Here is a 22,916-nt window from a genome sequence, read left to right as displayed (position 1 = left end):
CCTGGGAGGAAAAGGACCTTTGGCGACGTCACTGCGCTCATCACATGGTCCATCGCCCGTGTGAAAGAGGCCATAGGATAACATCAGGGGAAGTTTTTATGTGGCGGATTTTCGGGCACTTTTTCCATCACATGTGAAGGCATCCTAAGGGCTCATGCACAGTCATGAACATTTGGGGCCTGTGCCGCGGCATGCAAAGAGAATGGATCCGCAATCCACAAGGTACAGAGCGGTACGGAGGCACGGAGCGGAAGCACTACAGATTTCTGTCTGTGCCTCCGTACCGCAAAAAAATAGAATGCATTCTATTTTTTTGCGGTGTGGACTGAATGTTGCGGATCGCAGACCCATTCAAGTGAATGGGTTTATATCTGAAAACAGCAGCCACACAGCTGGTGCCTGTGCATTGCCGACCGCTATGTGTGGTCCGCAGCATGGGGCGCACATGTGAATGAGCCCTAAGGCCTCGTTCACATTTTCGTTTTTCACTGACGTGGGCTGTCTTCATTTTCTGCGGACAGCACACGTACCCATTGATTTAAATGTCTGTTCACATTTCAGTATTTTTTTTATACAGTTCCGTTCCGCAAAATACCGAATGCTCATCCTTATTTTTTGCGGACCGCAAAATACATACGGTGGTTTGCATGAGCCCTAAATCTGTTGCTTCTTTGTACCGTCTGTGCTCCACAAACTGACATCTGATTTACTGCACACGAACGTGTGCGCACCGTGGCCGTGCTGCGGCCTGCAATGCACGAACACCGACCGTGGCGCAGCCGATCGCGGACCCATTCACTTTAATGGGTCCGCGATCCGGCCGTTCTGCAAAAAGATAGGACATGTTTCATCTTTTTGCGGAACGGAAGTACGGGACGAAACCTTCCGTTCCGTATCTCCGGATTTGCGGACCCATTGAAGTGAATGGGTCCGCATTCGTGATGCGGAATGAACACGGAACGGTGCCCGTCCATTGCGGATCCGCAATACGGCAACGGGACACCCCCGGTCGTGTGCAGGAGGCCTTACGTTATCATTTTTGGGCATAAATGCTCATAAATGTCTTGTGTCCCCGCGCCCTTCCACTTAGCCTAAGCTCCGTCCATTTTTTTGTTTTTAACATTGGAAAACTACACAAAATTATACATTTTTACACAAAATAATGTTTGCTTAAAAAAAAGCATCTTTTGTACGTCAGAAAACTGGTGTACGGGTTTTGCAAATGGACCCCAGTGTTTTGTTTTTTTCGTGAAAAGCTATTTATTTATTCTTAGCCAAAGTAAAAACAGGACTGAAAAGGAGAGGAAATATCAAGGACTTTTAACTGCACCTAAAAAGAGCAGTGGCGCTGTGTGTGCCCCTGTACAAGGCTGTTCGCTCACAGGGCGCACTTGGCAGAGCTATCTGCCCTTGAGGCAATGTCTGCCTGCTCGTGATAACAGTGCCCCTAGGTGTGTAATCTGCAGAGCTCTGTACCATTGCCAGGAGGAGTAATGTGGGCGCCTGGCAACCACCGCAATTACTGACTATTCCCCAACGTCCCGAGCTCGGCCCTCGCCAGCTGGGAGCCAAGCGCCTCCGCCATTGGTCACATTCGCGCTTACCACCGCCCCTTATCATCCATCTTGTCCAATCACCTCGCGACTCCATTGACAACTCTCCACCATACGGTACGGGAGAACCGAAACGACTTTTTGCGCTCCCAATTAAGAAACCACCGTTTACGTCTTATTTATTCTCCCCCTTCTAATCGACCCCCCCCCTGAACGAAACAAGTGGTTTACCCCCAGACGGGGCGGGAATCCAATCCCTAGTTTTAGAAAAACAACACACGCCCCCTCGCGGGTGGGCGTGGCCTAGAGCGTTTGGTGGGCGGGGCTCGGTGGGGACGAGCGCTGCTGCAGGGAGAGACTTGCGAGTACTCGGTGGCTGGGCTAGCGCTGGACTCCCACAGCTAGCAGAATGTGACCGGAGGAGCGCTGCGAGCGGGCACGCGTCGTTACAGCCGGAGCCGGGGAGGGACATAGGCGACACCTCATGGACACCGGACGCCTGGTGTGAGAAACTTCGCTATGGCTGCCCAGTCCAGGTAGGGACCAATGTTGTTTGCAGCGGCAACCTGTCTACGTCACGACCAGCCTGTAATGAGGGGTGTCATTAACCCTTCCCGGCTCCATTCATTATAGGGAGCGGGCAGAGGTGGCTGTCTGTAGCTTCTATGTGGGGGGAGGGGGGGAGCTTCTGTTAACTCTTAGGTGTCCTGCTTGTCATAACCTGAAGCCTGACATATGACAAGCAGGTGGGTGACTGCGAATTAACCTCTGAGCTCCTGGCCAGTTGCTTGTAGAAAAACGTCCTCAGCTTTTAGTGTGAACAGGGCCATTGCTGGTGTCCTGCTCAGTCATCCCCGTTATGTCCATGCAGGCTTGCTGGAAACACTTATTACTTGTTTTGGGCAAAATTTTACCTTTTTTGTTGCACTTTTTACAACTTGAAAACTAATGTTTGAAAACTTCCTCCTTACTTCTCCCATCTGCCCCCTGTGCCCCATTGATCCAGAAAACAGGCAGGGGCTTACAGTGCTTGGCACGTTCTTAAAGGGATTAGTTCTAGGGGCTCGGTAACCATTTGGCGGTATTATTCCATAGAGTTTATGGATGAAATGTCCTAAACCATCTGCAGTAGAGGCCCCCTGATGCTGGGCACTCCTTCGCTGTGCGCTCCGTATTTCCAGGCTGTGGCCAGCGAGAGGTTTGCTGACCCAGCAGTTACCTATTTGCTGCCTTTTATAGAGCTAGCAGCTCTCGGCCTTTTCTAATGTCCCTGGTGACCTCCCCTCCCCCCCCCCCATCCAATGACCAGTTGAGGTTACCAGAAAAGTTGGCCAGATGGCACAGTACTCTGGTCAGTCGTGCAGCTTGGGCCTATCCGTCAGTGCCAAAAGCCGCCTGAAAGAATTTCTGGCTTAAAAAGCTCTTCCAGGAAGCCTGGGACCTGGGTGGACTGCACTTCTGGTCAGAGCAGGGGTCCGCAACCTGTGGCGGTCCAGCTGTTGTGAAACTACAATTCCCAGCCTGCGCCATTCATTTCTATGGGAGTTCTGAGAAGATCAGAGGAAGCATGCATGCTGGGAGTTGTAGTTCCACAACAGCTGGAGTGTCGGAAGGGTAAGCGTTAGGATCTGAGTGACATGGCCACATTCGGATGGCTAGTGAACTGAGTCACAACAGCTTCATAATGGCAGGTGCTCCCGGTGGGTAGTACCTGCCAAAAGGACAACACAAACGCATTTTTTACCGTGTCCGTTTTTAACCCGTATGCAGAACTATTCACCTCAATGGGGCAGAGAAAAAACAGAAATGACTAAAGCGCTGATGGGTACCCAAGGCAAATTGCTAAAATAAAAATGGCGCTGGGTGTGCTAGAAAGGCGTCACAACGCACAGTGCTTCACTGCGTAGCCGAAGACTGGTCAGAGTGGCCCTGCACAATGTGCTCAGCTCGGGTCACCAGTAGACGAGAGTGTGAGTGGGCGTATGGATACTTACCGTCTTGATTACTGCAGCGACTACACATCCTGCCCACTTAGGACCACCATATGACCGAACGGCGTGTTCTGCTGATATGGGGAGCTCCCGACTCTCCCTGACAGAAGATGGAGAGAAGGATCAGGTGAAGTGACACTGCTGCAATTGTCTGCCAGCGGCTTTTGGGCCCCCCTCCAAATTGTATGCATACATATGCTGAGCCAAACTGGAACGGTGGGGAGGCAGGCTGGGGGCGATTCCAAATAAATAAATAAAAAATCGTTATTCCCAGAGATCCCCCTTTAAGGGTACATGCAGATGGAAGTTTTTGCGGATTTTCCATGCATTTACTTGTGGATTTTGTAAAAGATTTTGATTCTGATCGGCGCCAGGTCTCAGCGTTTGCTGCACAAGCAATTGACCTGCTGCCAATTTCTGCACCACAGGGAAAATGTCCGCACCATGAGAGTTTAAAAATGTTATCTACTTGGCTCATACTGGATCAGGCTGCACGGTTTCCCCAGGCAAAAATCTGCATGGAAAATCCATTTCTATTATGCACCATGTGCACATGGCCTAAAGATGCCCCAGATGGCTGGTAGACACTTGTGTAACCTTACAGCATCTATGGAGTGGCTTACTTTGTGTCACAATTATAGCACAATTGTGACGCCTGTGGTCAACGGAGGAGGAAGAAACACCTCAAGCACTTAAAGGGGTTGTCCCACGATTGATGTACATGACAGCCATGTACCTCACATGGATCCAGAGATCTCCCCATTCAATGCTCTGCTAGATTGATATCAAGCTGGCAGCTCAAGGGGAGTGTCTTTTCTGCTGCAGCTAAGGGGGCGTGTCCATGCTCTCCCTATCACAGCTCAGGAGGCAGTTGAAGGATGAAACTGAGCATGTGCGGCCATCTCAGTGAGCAGGTCAAAGAAATAGGAAAAAAAGCAAACAGCAGGTGGCGCTACACAGATGCATTTTATTGAATAACTCTGTGGCTTTGCTAACTTTTTAATTGCATATAAATCCAAAAGTATTCAGACCCAGGTGCTGGTTTGAAAACTGTAGAATATAAGGCATGTGCTCCAGAATAGTGGCACGTGTTAATTTGGAAATCTGCAGCAGGGTGATCAGACGCAGGGGTTCCTGGAATAGACGCAGCGATCACTGTCTGTCTGATTTAGGTGAAGCAGCACAAAAGGGCACGTCAGAGAACCGATTTTTGAGAAGTCAGATTTCAGTCACTTGCTGTAGACCTCTGCTGCATATTGTTCTAAACCTCCAAGAAACAGACTGTCTCTGTGTTGTTTTTTTTTTTTTTTCCCCTGCATATTCAGTGGGTACATGAGTACCAGTCTGGTATTGTAGTTCAGCTGACCTGGGCACTACAGCCTTCAGGAATGCAGAGATCTACTGACAGTGCCCAGAAACCTCCACCATGTGCTTTCACGGTCATAGGGAGACCTCCAGAGCGAGAGCTTCTGGCTAATAGAGGGAGGTCCATAGCCGGCGACCGCCCTCCGTAATGTCCATATGTCCTAATATGGCATATTGACAGGGGTTGCCCAAATGGGACAAATTTCCTATGAAATTGCAATCTTTTCTTTGCGAACGAATTAAAAAAAAAAAAAAAAACAGACTTAAAAGTTGGTTACAGTATAGATGTCAATATTTTTATATATTATTTATATATATATATATATATATATATTTTTTTTTTTCTCTCATACATTCTGCAAGAAGCATATCTTTAGGGGTATGTTCACACTGCTAAAAATCCACAGCTGAAAACGGGTCAACGTTTTTGGTTTGGGTTTTTCTGCTTCCTTATCGACTTTTGTGGAATCCACCATCAAATCCGCTTCTAAGCGGTAACGTGTCACTTTTCAACAGTTTTCAGGTTGGCTACTGATAAAGCTCTGCTACCATTTGAATGTGGATTCAGGAGCGGAAAATCAGAAACCACCCATTTTCTGTGGCAGATTTTAGCCGTGTGAACTCGGGTATAGACAAATATAAATGCCCTAAACAGAATAATTACTGTCTGTTATGCAGTTGTGATTGTCCTCAGTGAGTAATCAGTTTTCGCCTCTGATCCTGTGACTACCATGGAGCAGGATATAGCTTCTGCTATATATAGGAAGCAGTCGGCCTATACCATCTACCTTGTGTGCTTCTTGAGGCAAGGGGATATTAGCAGGGGGACATGTCCATGGCCGGGATGTCACACTTCTGCTCCACGGGGAACCGGAAGCAGCGGGGACGGAGCACTGGTGATCAGGTGAGTGGCCTTCATGTAAACACTCTCAGGACCATAGCTAAAAGTAGTTTGGTGGTGAGACGACCTCTTTAAACTTTGATATTTTGTACGTCCGGCTGATTGTTCAGATCCTTAGATAATATAATAACCATGAGACCCTCACCTGATATTAACAATAATGTAGAAATTTAGTGCATGACCACGTGGTGCGATCATGTGGTGCTTCTGATGTGGCCATGCTGCGATCAAGAACCTGCAATACCGCACGGCCATTAACGATGCAGACTGGCTTAAACAGTGTGGTCTTATTAGTTTAATTAGGACCCAGTGCAACCCGTTTAGCTGCGTGGTTCTTGATCGCAGCACATCCGTGTTCCGAGTGCCACATGACCGCGCCGTGGGGCCACACCCTCAGGTGTTTGATTCCAAAGTTTCCCTTCAAAATAAGTAAAGCATATGGCACAAGAACCTTCTCTTTTCCCACTTTTTCGGGCTGTTGAAATTCCTCTGAATCATATGCAAATGAGTGATTCATCAGCATGACTTCATCTGTGACGGGCCTGCCCCTAGATCGACAGGGACGGACATTTAGTCTGGCCCTGATAATTCCCTGCCTGTGCCCCAATTAGCAGAGCTAGGGCTTTGACTTCAAAGCAGCGACTGCGCAGGTGCCTCTTCCAGGGAGTGTAGTGGCGTCTGCGCAGTGACTGCTCAGAGGCAGAGCTTCTGGTCTTGACAGGCTAATTGTGGACACTGGATAGGTCAGTGGTGGTGAACCTATGGCACGGGTGCCGGAGGCAGAACTCAGAGCCCTCTCTGTGGGCGCACGCACCCTGGATAAAGTCTATGGTGTACCAATATGCCTTAGACTTTTCCTGTCATCCATCAGCGCAGAGCGCACTATGAACAGCGCAGGCAGTGCACTGAATGTAGGCAGGCTATTACAGCTACATGATAAAGTACATGGAAGATATACTATATTGGTATTCAGGGTAAATTGCCATGTTGGCACTTTGTGATAAATAAGTGGGTTTTAGGTTGCAGTTTGGGCACTCTGACTCTAAACTGTTCGCCATCACTGGGATAGGTGGTACACATGATGGGGACACTCATGTGGCAGCATGATAGAATAGAAGAATGTTTTCTTATTATCTGCTAATAAATGCCTAGCAAGTATGGAAAGAGAAGTTATTGACTGTTAATTCGCTTCAAATGTTATCCAAAAAGTGGCGTATCCGGGAGAAGCCCACACAGACACCCACATGTGCTCTGCAGCTGTGTTCCTTGGTTGGATTCAGACCCCTTAGAGGTACAGTAATTATCCTCCTTTGGCTATAACATGCTTTAGAGCCAGGGTTAACTTGCGTATCTTATCTTCATTCACAGCTTTAATATATATATATATATATTACACACAGACGAAAAGCATAAAACCAGACACAGACATGGATTTTTAAGAGGAGCCTTTCTATTTTTTACTTCTGCCTGTGGTCAGAAATATGGCCACCAAATCCGGCAATTTTGTACCCAAACTGCAAACCACATGGACTTCCTGCTGCAAGACCTTGGCAGACGTCCTTGTGTTTACCACCGTGGTGTAACGTTTGTGGCTTTAGCTTATTAAAGGGTCCAATGTTTATCATTTGGTCGTCTCAATCTTGGATCCTAAGAAGACTCCTTCATCCAGCTAGCCATGTAGGAAAGACGCATGCTTTTATATATGGAGACTTTTTGTAGTGTAGCAGTCATATATGGAGTGACAGATACATGCAGATTGTGCTGCGGATTCACTGTCTGAACATACCAGTCCGATCCGCCAGATGAAGACACTGAGTCAGTATGTAGAGCTGATGTAGCTGAAGTCTGCATTTTGTGGGGGCTGCTCTCACATGCATGGATCTTGATATTCTGTGCACCGTATCTGAATTTGCGCACTGTTATGATTACACTACACATAATGATAAGGACACACTTTTTGTGTTCAAGAAATTTAACAACTAGCAGTTTTAGGCTACTTTCATAATGGCTTTTTTTTTTTTTATAAGAAGCTTCCGTATAATTTAATACAGAGATGCCCAACCTGCGGCCCTCCAGCTGTTGCAAAACTACAACTCCCAGCATGCCTGGACAGCCTACGACAGGACATGGTGGGAGTTGTAGTTTTACAACAAGTGGAGGGCCGCAGGTTGAGCATCCCTGATTTAATACATCCGGATGCATCCGTTTTGTCCGGATCCAGTTGTATTCGCAAACTGGACACAAAACCGCAACTTGCAGCAGTTTTGTGTCCAGTCAAAAAACTAAACAAACTGGAACAGAATGCGCCCCGATCTGGTTTGTTCTGCTTGTCAATGGGGATAATACGAAAGCATTTTGCGATGATGATGAAAGTAACTTTGCCAAACGGATGATGGATGTTATCATCTGAAAAGCAGTTTTAACATTTTTGTGCAAGTGGCGGGGGAAAAAAGTCACAAACACTGGTGTGAGGGGAATGATGAATTCCCTCCCAATGAATCTGTATGAGGAAGAGCATCCCTATACAGCGGACATGGTTGTTGCATGTAAATGCGGCTCTCACCTCCTCTGACGAGCAATTGTCGTGAACAAACTTCCTGATAATTGTCTGCTCCGTTGTCCCATGTAAATGGGCCTTAAGATGCATCTACTGAATTCTAGATGAGCCTGGAACACAGCTAAAAGTAGCCAAGCAGAAGATGCTGATGAAAATACGTAGCAGATATACATGAAAGGGCATTCACTTTAGACAAGTGTGGCAGCTATTGAAGACGGGTAGGTTGGTGCGTTGGGTGCAAGTCTAGTGTTCCGATGGGAAAAAAATGGTTACAACGCGATGATAAACGTACGATTGCTGGGGATCTGACCCCCACTGATCATCAGAACTGGGGGCCCATGTCATCCTGATGGATGGAGTGGTGGTGTGCATGCGAATGGGGTACCTCTAGTCAGACCCCCACTGATCCAACCGTTCTCTCCTATCCAGTGGACAATACCCCTTTAAACAGACTGTAGAAATGGGGCTGGAGGTTTGGTCACTCCCCACCGTTAATCACCCTGTACATTTTAGTCTTGGACATACAAACATGACTTCATATACTTATCTCAGCAATAACTGAAGCTGCCAAAGACTCAGGCCGTGGCATGGAAAATTCCTATTCTCTCCAAGTAGAAAACTGCTGAAGTAGGCTGTCCAAGCTAACGTAAAATACAGGGCACACAAAAAGTAAATGTATTGGACCTTGCTTACTTGGTAGCATGACATGATTACGGGGCAGACCCTAGGACGTCATCCGTGGCTGTACATCATCTACCACCATGGTCCTGCAGGCATTGACGCCAAGCCTGGGTTATGTTAGTTGAGCGACTGCCAAAATATTGCAGGGTGTTTGTTCAGCAGATACCTCTCCATTGGAATAAATAAGCAAACCAATAGCCCTCCATAATAGCCCATTGTGTACTGTAGGCTAAGTGCTTCTGTAGGAGAAATCAAGCCTACGGGTCATTGCCTCCTATAGATATTTAGTAGGCCGTATGTAACAAAACTTTGTCAAAGGGTTTGACCGATGATCCGCAGTGACATAGCAGGAGCGGCCAGTGGTAGCTGCTATTTCCCTGGAGAACAAAAGGAATGGGCATTATGCCTGACCCTTTTTTGCCCTGTCATCTCCTGTTGGTGAGAGTGGAGACATCACCATACGCATGAGATGGTAAACCAGTGGTTTCAGATGACATTCATCTAATGTAATGGATGAAGTGAACAGCCCTCACAGTATATGTAGACAGAAGGCCGTATAGCAGTTGGTGTGCACCTGGCACCTTGCAGGCAGCATGCTTTACAGCAGAGAGCTGAGCAGACTGATTTATAGTTTCAGGCCCCATTCAGACAACCGTGTGGCCGCTGTGCCTGTGTTGAGGACAGCAAACAGGGGGTTCGCAAAACACGAGCATCAGCGTGAGCAATCCGGGAGAAAACCGGCATCGGGAACCAGGTAAGTGTGCTCAGTGTGGATAGATAACCCCTTTAAACAGCGCATGCTCCATTCACTGTTAAAATGGCCCCATGTACTACTGAACTCAGAAAAAGCAGAGATACAATTGTATGACTTACAAGTTATACTGAATCGTTTCCCATAAGACTATAGATCAGTCTGCTCAGCTCCTCCTGCTCTAGAACATGCTGCCTGCAGATTTCATGCTGACAGGTTTCCTTTAAGTCCATATCGCCCATTAAAATGATACAAGGTTAAAGAAGGGAAGACCGCACATGTATCCAGTGAAATCAAATGGAGTGAGGTTAATCCAGTAGATGAGGCATTTTGTCACACGTAGCTTTTGTCAAGCATGCAAACAACTGCACATATGCACATAATGCTATGTGGTCTATAAGGGCAAATTGTGGCGACAGACTCCCTTTAAAGGGGTTGTGTTACAAAACATTCTACATTTTTCAAGCCAATTATTCAATAAAATGTATCTGTAGCGCCACCTGCTGTTTGGGTTTTTTCTTATTTCTTTGACCTGTTCACTTAGATGGCCGCACATGCTCAGTTTTATCCTTCAACTGGCTCCTGAGCTAGGATAGGGAGAGAGCTGCAGTAGAAAGGACACACCCCTGAGCTGCAACAAAAGACACTCCCCTTGAGCCACCAGTTTGATATAAATCTAGCAGAGCAATTAAAGAGAATCTGATCCACATGAGGTACATAGCTGGTTCTAGGTTTGTTATAGATTGTCATGTACATTTTTTTTTCACACTAATCATGGTATAACCCCCTTTAGGGTATTCCAGGATTTTAATGCCTGTCCTCAGTATCAGATGAGGTGTTTCAGAGTACCCCTGCCGGACTACAGCTCTGTGCAGTAGATGCAGCTTCTTACTGCAATCACCATTTTCAATTCTATGACAAGTCTAAAATATCCTAAAAGCCTAAATTAGGAGAAAATAATTTATTTTATGTTAAATTGGTATATCGGATTCAAAAGATTATGAAGTATGTGCTGGATTTCCAGTCCTGTCAGGTGTTTTAAGATTTCTTTTGTGTTCGCATTGTGTTGGTACTACAGAATTTCTAGTTGCATTATAGGTTTTTAATTGCAGATTTTTTTCCTCTTGGGAACGTGTTTTGCAACATCTGTTGCTTACATTGCAGAACTACTATATTAAGACCTGTCCTTGAGCCGAAGGGAAGCATATCCTTGAAAATGGGGCTTGTTTTCCATGAAAACATGCAGAAGCTGCCTCACTGAGCTCATGTTTTGCATGTTTAACCAGTAGATATAGGGATTATAATGTGATCACTAGCATGGCACCTGTGCTGGTTGACTTTTGTTTGCATGATAGAGGTATCTGGCCCCATTCACATCATTTTTTTTTTCCTTAAATTTCATTTTGGTTTGTGCCCTAAACGTGTCCATAGGGCTCCATTAGTTATATCGAGTCCTTTTTGCTCTCGTATTGCTGGCAGATATCCATATACCATCCCTATTAGTCTAGTAGAGAAATGTATATCTTTAACGGAGGCCATTACAGCGTGTTGGTGATAGAAGCCACTCTTTGGCGTCTGTCACAGGCCTCCGTTAAACTTTGGTTCATGTGACCAGTCACTTCCATCATTGGAGTTCATTTACTTCAAATGCAGGCAGGGGAACAGGCGCATGCACAGTCCATCCGCAGTGTAAGTGAAGGGAGTGCTGATTGATAATTGTTCACATGACCCTCCATCAGTGGCCATTTGGAGACCGCAGTGCTGGCCACCAAGTAAGCGGACCTGCCAATAAACATGAATTATGCATATTGAGCCATAAGACACCGACGCTGATGATTTAATGATGCCTTTTTATTAGCTACGTAAACAGGGGGATTCACTAGAAAGAGGCCCCAAATATTCTGTAATATCTCTCGCTAGGATGAAGCAATGTGCTCCTCAGCTTTGATGCCCGCACGTCGGAGTGATGAGGTAGGCGGCGGAGAGCTGTCGCAATCTCCATTTACAACTTCCAGGTGCATACCCCCGTACCTCTTCATTCAGTCACTCGACTTCTCATCAGGATGGTGTTGTACAGTATGGAGCAGCCCGTCTTCATGGTGCGAACTTATAGGGTCACCAGTTAGTTTAAGCAATGTCAGAGTCGATGAAGAAAGAAATATGGTGTATGTGACCTACCCTCAACGACAGGATCGTTGATCCCTTCTCATGGCTGAAAATGTCACAGGACACAATCGATGGCGTGAAACATCATCTGGAGCGGTTGCCTACGAAACCTCTGAAACACCTAGCACAGGAGACTGGGAGATCTTATTCAACATGTCAAAGAGCTGCAAAAAAGGCAAATTCGCATGCGTATCATGTCGTTCAGGAGCTCAAAGCAAGTGACATGGAGAACAGAGTCAGATACGGTCATTGTATCCAGGCGTTTGTGAGGGAAAATGAAGGAATATTGGACATCACATGGTTCTCGGATAAGGCATGGTTCCATTTGTAGGTTTATGTTAACTTGCAATACATTCGTTTATGGGCCACTGAAAATCCATTGGCTCTCGCCAAAAACCACTCTATGATCAAAAAGTCGGTGCACAGTGTGCGATGTCTCAGTTGTGCATCATCTTCGACAACACTGTGAACACCGATTTGTGAACATTTTTGAACAGTTTATGGATCAACTGGATGATCGCGAATTAACGGAAGGTTACCTCCAGCAAGACGAAGCAACGTGTTACACGTCGGCGAGTAACATGGCAGAAATTGAGTCCGTTTTCGGCAACAGGATCATTTGAAAGGTGCTTTGGCCACCACGGTCGCCGCATCTGACAACACCTTTGGGGTATGCTCAAAGGAAAAATCTATCAGAACAAGTCTCTCCCCCTTCCCTCCCAAAATGCTTCAGGATACGTTCAGGAACATGTCAAAATGTGTCTGGCAGAAAATGGAGATCACTTTCAGCATCGCTGTCACTGATTTGGACAGTAACGTGCAGTCGACATCTGACCACTGCATTCTGAGTACAGAGCCGAATACACTGGCGTACATACGAGCTGTTCTCCTCAATCTCCTCAAGTATACCTCTGATGGAAGGATCGCAAAGTGATGTGAAGAGGCTGTAACTGTAAGTGCCCACTCGCTTGTCAAATTTAATAAGGATTTCTCCACAACCCCATTTACATCCAACGAAATATTTCTGTGAAAATAAACCTGATACGGAAGTAAGTAGCATGTGACTTATCCCAGGCACAGAAAAGGGAAGGATTAGCCCCATCGATAATCGGACTAATCCTTGTGTGCTTCTGCAGCACATCCGTGGCAGAACGATTGTAAGCCTTGGATTTCTTCTGCAGATTGTGTAGTAAAATATGTGCTGAATATGCAATATGTAAAGCTGACGTGCAAATATGTCCTAATAATTGTATAGTTCGTAATGGCAAATTTGTGTTGCAGTCAAACTTCTATGGAATGATAAGCAGGCAGGCACTGGAGTATTTCATAAACTGAAGGTCCCTTAAGACAGGACAAGTCGTCAGGCGATTGTCAGGAAGGAAGCGTTCCTTCCCGGCAATCGTCTGCTCGTCGATGGAGGAGACCCCTGCATTTACATGCATCAATCTTTTCCACGGTATAGGGAAGACTGACCACTAATGCCATCTCTCGTCCCCATACAGACTTGTAGTTTGCCAGCAGCAGAGTGTGATTACACAGCACGATCTGCTGCCGCCAAACGACTATTTAGGTGACCTCATGAATAATGGGATTATCTGATGATTGAGTTTATCAGGTAAGTGGTGGCCCCTTTACACTGCCAGATAATCACTTACCAGCGTTCCTCGTCCATCTTTTCCTTGACATCTGTTATCTGGGACATCCTTGTACATGTGAGAAAGCTGATCCTGTCAATAGCTGTGGGTTTGGTGATTTATGTTATGTGAATAAGCGTACAGGAAGCTATTAGTAATGGTCCTGCTACCTAAGGGTAGGGTCACATTTGTGTTTTACCGATCCGGCAGGCTGATCCTATTGTCAATGTCTGTAAATGACCCGATCCGGTGAACTCTGGTGGCTGTTCTCTGCCAGAACAGCCTGCCGGATCAGTTAAACGCAAATGTGAACCTACCCTAATCCATTGTGAACTTCAGAGTACATAAAATGCTAGATGTGCCAGTAATAACTCACTCGTTCATCCCTGCCATAGGCCATCAGCCCTGTTGGACTTACCTTTTACTAGATTAAAGATGTAAGGAGAATTTAGCTGTGTGTGCTGGCTCTTAAAGGGGTTGATGACCTATCCAAAGGTATAAACGGGGGTCTGATACCTGGCACCCCCTCCTATCAGATGTTTGAAGAGGAGGTGGCGCTCCATACGAGTGCTACTTCTTTATTACAATGCCTGTGGTCTCAGAAGTGGTCTGTAATCACAAGTACTTGCTCCATTCTCTTGGATGCCACCACTGCAAGGGAGACGACTGGCAGTGTAATGAAGAGGAAGGAGCACAGTCTCCTTTTCAAACATCTGATCAGAGGGGGTGCTCGGTGTCGAATCCCCACAGATCAGATATTGATGACCTGTCCTGGGGATAGGTCATCAATATATACTGCCTACACAAACCATTTGAAAACCCATGAATGCCATCTGAGGGCCCTTTTGGCAAGAAGCTTTCAGATTATTTTGCTTGGAAAAGTTGATAGTTCAGTGAAAAAAGTTTTCAGTCAGGCCTACCACGCACCTTGTCAAGCATGGCAACAAACAAAACAAAACTGTAAAGCATGAGATGCAAGTTTTGTGCCAAAATTGTAAGCAAAAGCCAACTTCATAGTGAATCTGAGCCAATCTTTGAAGAGATACCAGACTTTTCCGCAGTTGACTTAGCTATGCATTACCTATTCACTTGTAATCTTCTGCTGGCGCTCTTGATTTACAAGAATCCTGAGAAGATGCACTTAGCTTCTGAGAGCTTGAATATGTCCATGTTGGAAATTGACACGCTGATCTCTCTGATAGGTTTTCCTTTTACAAGCGCCTGTAATGTTTTTTAGCGGTCCATGTGATTAATGGCGAGTCAGCTGTAGTCCATGTAAGCCCCTTCAAGTGGTTGCCATGGCAGTATCAAGCTGCATGACTAATCGGAGACTGCTGCTTCCATGCACGTAAGCAAGCTCGTGTCTGACGGAGAAGAGTAAGAATGCTTGGTGAGAAGTTACTGGGCAATAGGAGAATGCCAGATATTATGCAGGGAGCTGACATTTCATATTGCTTGTAGCATCTGACTGGTAAACCATGTATGAGAATATCACTTAAAGGGGTTATCCCATAACTAAAGTGAAAAACTCCAATCAGACATCATATAGTACATGACAACCTCTTTCTAACAAAGCTAGAACCAGCCCTGTACCTCACATGGATCCAGAGATCTCCCCATTCAATGCTCTGCTAGATTGATATCAAGCTGGCCGCTCAAAGGGAGTGTCTTTTCTGCTGCAGATAAGGGGGCGTGTCCATGCTCTCCCTATCACAGCTCAGTGGGAGTGTCTTTTCTGCTGCAGATAAGGGGGCGTGTCCATGCTCTCCCTATCACAGCTCAGGAGCCAGTTGAAGCATGAAACTGAGCATGTGCGGCCATCTCAGTGAGCAGGTCAAAGAAATAAGAAAAAAAGCAAACGGCAGGTGGCGCTACAGACACATTTTATTGAATAACTCACTGGCTATGCTAAATTTTTAATTACATGCAATTGCAAAAAATAGAATCTAGAATATTTTTTTCCATAGGACAAACCCTTCAAAGCGACCCTCCAGTTCAAGAAAAAAAGTAAATTAACTCATGAACAGTTACAGTGGGGGAAATAATTATTTGACCCCTCACTGATTTTGTAAGTTTGTCCAATGACAAAGAAATGAAAAGTCTCAGAACAGTATCATTTCAATGGTAGGTTTATTGTAACAGTGGCAGATAGCACATCAAAAGGAAAATCGAAAAAATAACTTTAAATAAAAGATAGCAACTGATTTGCATTTCATTGAGTGAAATAAGTATTTGAACCCCTACCAACCATTAAGAGTTCTGGCTCCCACAGAGTGGTTAGACACTTCTACTCAATTAGTCACCCTCATTAAGGACACCTGTCTTAACTAGTCACCTGTATAAAAGACACCTGTCCACAGAATCAATCAATCAAGCAGACTCCAAACTCTCCAACATGGGAAAGACCAAAGAGCTGTCCAAGGATGTCAGAGACAAAATTGTAGACCTGCACAAGGCTGGAATGGGCTACAAAACCATTAGCAAGAAGCTGGGAGAGAAGGTGACAACTGTTGGTGCGATTGTTCGAAAATGGAAGGAGCACAAAATGACCATCAATCGACCTCGCTCTGGGGCTCCACGCAAGATCTCACCTCGTGGGGTGTCAATGGTTCTGAGAAAGGTGAAAAAGCATCCTAGAACTACACGGGAGGAGTTAGTTAATGACCTCAAATTAGCAGGGACCACAGTCACCAAGAAAACCATTGGAAACACATTACACCGCAATGGATTAAAATCCTGCAGGGCTCGCAAGGTCCCCCTGCTCAGGAAGGCACATGTGCAGGCCCGTCTGAAGTTTGCCAATGAACACCTGAATGATTCAGAGAGTGACTGGGAGAAGGTGCTGTGGTCTGATGAGACCAAAATAGAGCTCTTTGGCATTAACTCAACTCGCTGTGTTTGGAGGAAGAAAAATGCTGCCTATGACCCCCAAAACACCGTCCCCACCGTCAAGCATGGGGGTGGAAACATTTTGCTTTGGGGGTGTTTTTCTGCTAAGGGCACAGGACAACTTATTCGCATAAACGGGAAAATGGACGGAGCCATGTATCGTGAAATCCTGAGCGACAACCTCCTTCCCTCTGCCAGGAAACTGAAAATGGGTCGTGGATGGGTGTTCCAGCACGACAATGACCCAAAACATACAGCAAAGGCAACAAAGGAGTGGCTCAAGAAGAAGCACATTAAGGTCATGGAGTGGCCTAGTCAGTCTCTGGACCTTAATCCAATCGAAAACCTATGGAGGGAGCTCAAGCTCAGAGTTGCACAGAGACAGCCTCGAAACCTTAGGGATTTAGAGATGATCTGCAAAGAGGAGTGGACCAACATTCCTCCTAAAATGTGCGCAAACTTGGTCATCAATTACAAGAAACGTTTGACCTCTGTGCTTGCAAACAAGGGTTTTTCCACCAAGTATTAAGTCTTTTTTTGTTAGAGGGTTCAAATACTTATTTCACTCAATGAAATGCAAATCAGTTGCTATCTTTTATTTAAAGTTATTTTTTCGATTTTCCTTTTGATGTGCTATCTGCCACTGTTACAATAAACCTACCATTGAAATGATACTGTTCTGAGACTTTTCATTTCTTTGTCATTGGACAAACTTACAAAATCAGTGAGGGGTCAAATAATTATTTCCCCCACTGTACCTGGTGCCTTCCTATTCACCTCTTTAGCTGCAGAGTAGATCTGTCAGTTCCAGGGCTCCTCTTCTGCCATCCAAGATGGCTGAGACACCTCTCAGACTACCTGATGCATACTGTGCATTCGTAAATCCAAGACACTTCCTTGAAGACTCACTTCGAAAAATAGACAAAATCAAGCTGACCGTTTGAAAAGCAATATAAAAGTAAAGACCGGCCCACAACATCACAAACTGGTGATGAAAACAAATACAATTTCATAACTCGCTATAATTCTGCACACCACAAAATTAGGGAAATACTAAACCGCCACTGGTTCACCCTCTTAGGTGGAACTGTGGCCAGCCAACCACACCTCGCCTTCTGTAGAGCAAGGTCACTAAAGGAGATGGTGGCACCATCATGCCCTAAACTTGGTTTATCCACCAATACCACCACTAAAAGTAGGGGTTCCTTCAAACGCTGTAAATGCTGCTTAATAATCAGTGACGGGCTGCAAGAAGTTGAGATTACCACCTCAGGGGAAAAAAAATCACACTTCGCAGCCACATAGACTGCGGTACATCTAATGTAGTGCCCCTGCAGACTACAGTACGTGGGCTGTACCACCCAGAATCTGAGGGAACGGATAAATTCCCATCGCTCTAACACAAAGAAGTATATAAAACCTAGTGTATCCAGACACTTCGCAGAAATCCACTCAGGTGATGCATCCCTTTTGAGGTTGACTCCTGTAGAATGGGTCCCCCAACTCCTTCCCACAATAATGCCGAAAAGAAATGTATTGGATTTTCAGTTTTAATTCCCTCACTCCTTTTGGTCTTAATGAATGCCTAGAACACAACAACTATTAAAGGGGTTGTCCGGGCTCAGAGCTGAACCAGGACATACCCTTATTTTCACCCAGGCAGCCTCCCTGAGGCTAGCGTCGGAGCATCTCATGCTCTGATGCGCTCCCTTGCCCTGCACTAAATCGCGCACGGCAAGGTCTCTTTAACTTTCAATAACACACTGCTGGGCGGAAACTTCCACCCGGCAGTGTGTTCGGTGACATAACCGGCTCTGATGGGCGGGCTTTAACGCTGCCCTAGCCGTTTTACTAAATCCTGCCCATCAGTGACGGTGACGTCACCGGGCTTTCTGGCAGCCCCATGGAGAGCCCTGGTACGTCACCGGATCTCTAAAAAATCCCTTTGCCCTGCGCGATTTAGCACAGGGCAAAGGAGAGCATCGTAGCATGAACTGCTCCGATGCTCAAGTCAGGGCGGCTGCCTGGGTGAAAATGAAGGTATGTCCGGGTTCAGCTCTGAACCCCGACAACCCCTTTAATGAGCGCTCGGCTCCAGTCCCGTCACCATTCATCAGGAGCGCTCCCTTTTTATCACTTTTTTATATACACGTCCACTACATAATTGTGTCTTCAGATTAGTTCTACTACCCATGGGGTGTATCACCCAATGACGGAAAAAGTTGGTCGCTCATATGAATTGGTGATTGCTTATGTTCTGTCTAGTGTATACACATTAGTCAGAATGGATTGGTCCACCTGTTTTTATTTATCAACCAGTGATACTGTACTTAGTGTTTATATAATGGCAATATCTGATCTTTTTATCTATTTATTTTTTAGCCAATGATATTGCGCCCATCATATTTATATAATTGTCATATTTATTTATCTTTTTTTTTTTTAACCAGTGACATCGTGCCCATTGTACTTATAATTGCCATTTGTGATCTATCCATTTATTCACCTACCAACCAGTAATATTTTATATTGTGCCCTTTTTATCCATACATTTTTATGTATTTTTTTTTTTTTTTTTTGACTATACATGACGATGATCAAATGATCTTATGTACATTTACCCACTATACCCACAGTGTACATTCATTTTCCCTCCCTCCCCCTAAACTTCGCATCCCCTATCGAGGTCCACCTGGTGTCCTTGCATTCCACCTTGGAGTGCACTGGATTCCGCCCCCATCCGCCCCATGATGCGTTCCACGGTGGACCGCAATGCGGCACTGCCTTCGGCTCCTCAAGCCTCCCGAACATGCGTTCCACTGTGGATCGCATCAGGAGCCATCTGAGACACACGGAGCTGCCCTGACCGGCGCTCTCTGCCCATTCACACAGCATCATACCTGGGCAGACCTACCTATAGATATTTGTAAATATATTTTATATATTCTGGGCAATAGAAAGAGTCCGGAGGACCGGAAGTGACCCTCCGCCCACTTCTGGTCCCCGCCAGAACTCGCGGCAAATTGATGCCTAATTGGTAAATTAAGACACCTATATGTACCTGGCACAAGTGCATCCTATGTTATGTGTTTTTATTTTACACTGCTCTTGAGAAAGGGGGAGATACCCGAAACGCGTTAAGCTTTTACTAAATAAATAACTCTCCATTTGGAACCATGACTACCTTTCTTTTGGGACGTGGAGGAAAGTTTATAACCTCTGACGAGCGATCTCGGCGGGGGAGGAGAGGGTATAGGTGTTTTATGCTTATCCTATACCTCCCTCCCTGGTGAAGTAAGTCCCCCTTCGTTTAAAAATTTTTTAAGAACCCCCACAGGAATATATGTTCCACCATATATCCACACTGTTAAATAGTATAGGCACTGCTCCCAATTGATTCACCTACACCTTAACTCCTCCTATCAATCTCATCATTACCTTGTCGTCCCTGTGCCCCCAGGGAAAGCTCCAGCACTTTTTTTAAAATTTTCTTGTTTTCATTCCTGTACATACCTTGCAGTGTACACGCGTGCACTGCTATAGGGCGCAGCCTCGGTATCGATCCACCACCTACCTCACCCCAACATCCCTGTCCACACTAATAGTCCTCCTGGCGCTCCTCAATCTATTTCTTTCATCATTTTGTACTACCCTAATTTTTTCTTTTCCCTCATCAATATTGCAAAAAAAAGGAACAGGTTCTATTTTATTATTTATTTTTTTGTGTTGGGGAGGCACAGACCGAAAACCCACTCTATAGCGCTTCTGTGGGGTTTTCCATTCCTTCCCTGCACTTTCCGGATTGCGGACCCATTCAAGTGAATGGGTCTGCATCCATAAAGCGGTGTGCACGCGGCCGGGGCCCATATATTGCGGACCCTCTGTTTGCAGGCCTCAATATTGGCCTATATATATATATATATCTGTCGAAGCACTGAGGCAGGGGCTGGCCACAGAAATGAGTGGAGCTTGGGTGCTGCAAGAGCAATGGTGAAGCCCTGCTTGCACCAATTGCTTATTTTTCATATTCAGAAAAAGCATCATAACTCGGGAATGGAGCCGCAGATCAACAAAAGAAAAACTGTTTTAATCTGGTGAACCACAGCTCTGATTTTATTTGGGGAACACTGCAAAACATTTTTAAGTCTTTTTCCTTTTTCTTTACATATGTCTTTACATAAGTCTTTTTCCTTATTCTTTACATATGTCAAATGACATCAAAGTAAATTTGAGATGAGTTCCCTATTTTTTGTTTGATTGATTTGATATATACGGTATTTTTCGCCCTATAAAACACATCTGCCCATAAGATGCACCTAATTTTTAGAGGATGAAAATAAGAAACCATATAGTATTTCAGACCTCAGCTTAGACCTCCAACGTTAATAAGTGCCCCAATCGGACCTCCATGTAAATGACCCCTCTTCATAGGGTAATGTATAGTTTCACTTGAATGGGATGAAAATGCTGACTGTTTTGCTTGGCGTGGGTGGATTTATTTTCCTTTTTGTATTTTCTTTTATAATTTATTTTTTTACTTATTTTTTAAAAATATATTTTGCGCAACATATGTCCCTTACGAGGTCCTTGAAAGACCCTTGGGTGACTGACATTTTTTTTTTTTTTTTTGTATTTTGCGCTATTTGCACTGTGCACCCCAGACTTATAGGCGAGCTACCTTGCATCTGGTGGCATTAAATGCTGGGTGTCTTTTTGGTTCTGACGGTGTAAAAGCTTTCGGAGACCACTGCGGCCTGTGACTTTGCTCCATGGGTTGTAGACATTGAGCAGTTCCTGCTCTTTCATATTCTTATCTGACCTGTGCAGATTAACTGTACCCGCTGCTGGTTTCCAGATACATGTAACAAGCAGCAGGTTGTGATAAGTACCATTAGCTGATGATGCAGTATTTCAGGAGCTTCATGAGCATGGTTAGGCTTGTTCTTGTCTGCTGTTTCACATGAAGTTTGACATTTTCACTTCTACCATGCAATACCTGAAGGCTTGCCATGTCTCCCTTATGTCGAGTGATGTGGTATGCCAAGTCACTAGCAGGTGAATTAGTGCAGCATATTTTACATAGATGCTTTATATGGTTGAGCATCCGTCGTGCTTGTTATATTGTAAATCTTTTACCCTTTTCTTTGTACAATTAGGAAGTAGACTGTTTTGCTGGGATCTCTTTAAGTGTGGAATCTACATGGCAATTATCAGGATCAACCAGTTCCCAATAGTTACCTGATTGCTCACCGCAGGGTAGAGCTGCATTCGTATTTGTAGCAATCATCTCCACTGTATGTGGACAAGCGTCCACTACAAGATGATGTGCGGCCAGCAGATGATTTAAATTGGACCGGTCACCTCTCCTGATATGATTTTATTTTTTGTAGTAACTACTTGCCATCCCCATGTAATAACAATGAAGTTTATGAATAAAGGTACAGCTGGTTTTTACCAGTTGGGTTTGTGTCTTTGCACAGTCTGACACTGCTGGATCCTCTCCGATTGTTCAGAGACACACCCTGAACTAGTAACGCTCTTTTGTACATTTATCCATAAATTTCTAGCAGGAATAATAGAGGAATGGCAAAGCATAAAGTCATGAGCACAAAAGCTTCAGAATTGTCATTTCATGTTGACTACAAATATTTACTAAAGCAGACATGTCAGGGGTGGTGACGGGTAGTATTGAATGTGCCACAGAAAGGATCCAATCACCCAATGAATGGTGGCACTTTTACACAGGGCAAGTATCAGGAACAAGCATTCTTAGGGACGCTGGTTCTTCATAGTTGCCCCTGTCATTGGCTTGTGTAAAGGGGCCTTAACCCCTTAAGGACACAGCCTTTTTACACCTTAGGACCAGGCCATTTTTTGAAAATCTGACCAGAGTCCCTTTAAGTGCTGATAACTTTAAAACGCTTTGACTTATCCAGGCCGTTCTGAGATTGTTTTTTCGTCACATATTGTACTTCATGACACTGGTAAAATGAAGTCAAAAAAATTATTTTTTTTGCACCAAAAAATACCTAATTTAACAAAAAAATAGGAAAAATTTGCAAATTTCAAAGTTTCAGTTTCTCTACTTCTGTAATACATAGTAATACCCCCAAAAATTGTGATGACTTTACATTCCCCATATGTCTACTTCATGTTAGAATTGATTTGGGAATGATATTTTATTTTTTGGGGATGTTATAAGGCTTAGAAGTTTAGAAGCAAATCTTGAAATTTTTCAGAAATTTACAAAAACTCAATTTTTAGGGACCCGTTCAGGTCTCAAGTCACTTTGCGAGGCTTACATTATAGAAACCACCCAAAAATGACCCCATCTAAGAAACTACACCCCTCAAGGTATTCAAAACTGATTTTGCATACGTTGTTAACCCTTTAGGTGTTGCACAAGAGTTATTGGCAGATGGGGAGGA

At 44.9% G+C, this 22,916-nt stretch overlaps 1 protein-coding gene across 2 annotated transcripts in view; it reads left to right on the top strand.

Moving 5' to 3' along the window:
- The first annotated feature begins 1,876 nt into the window (after nt 1-1,876).
- The window catches only part of AFF1 (AF4/FMR2 family member 1), a 134,395-nt gene continuing 113,355 nt past the window's right edge, over nt 1,877-22,916 (top strand). For both annotated transcript variants that reach the window (XM_040417973.1, XM_040417972.1), the window contains exon 1: nt 1,877-2,089. In XM_040417973.1, coding sequence (XP_040273907.1) covers nt 2,073-2,089 — 17 coding nt within the window. In that variant the 5' untranslated portion in view covers nt 1,877-2,072. The remainder of the gene's footprint in view (nt 2,090-22,916) is intronic.

The sequence above is a fragment of the Bufo bufo genome, chromosome 2 (genome assembly GCF_905171765.1).
Source record: "Bufo bufo chromosome 2, aBufBuf1.1, whole genome shotgun sequence".
NCBI classification, from domain to species: Eukaryota; Metazoa; Chordata; class Amphibia; order Anura; family Bufonidae; genus Bufo; species Bufo bufo.
This window is presented reverse-complemented; position numbering and strand designations above follow the sequence as displayed.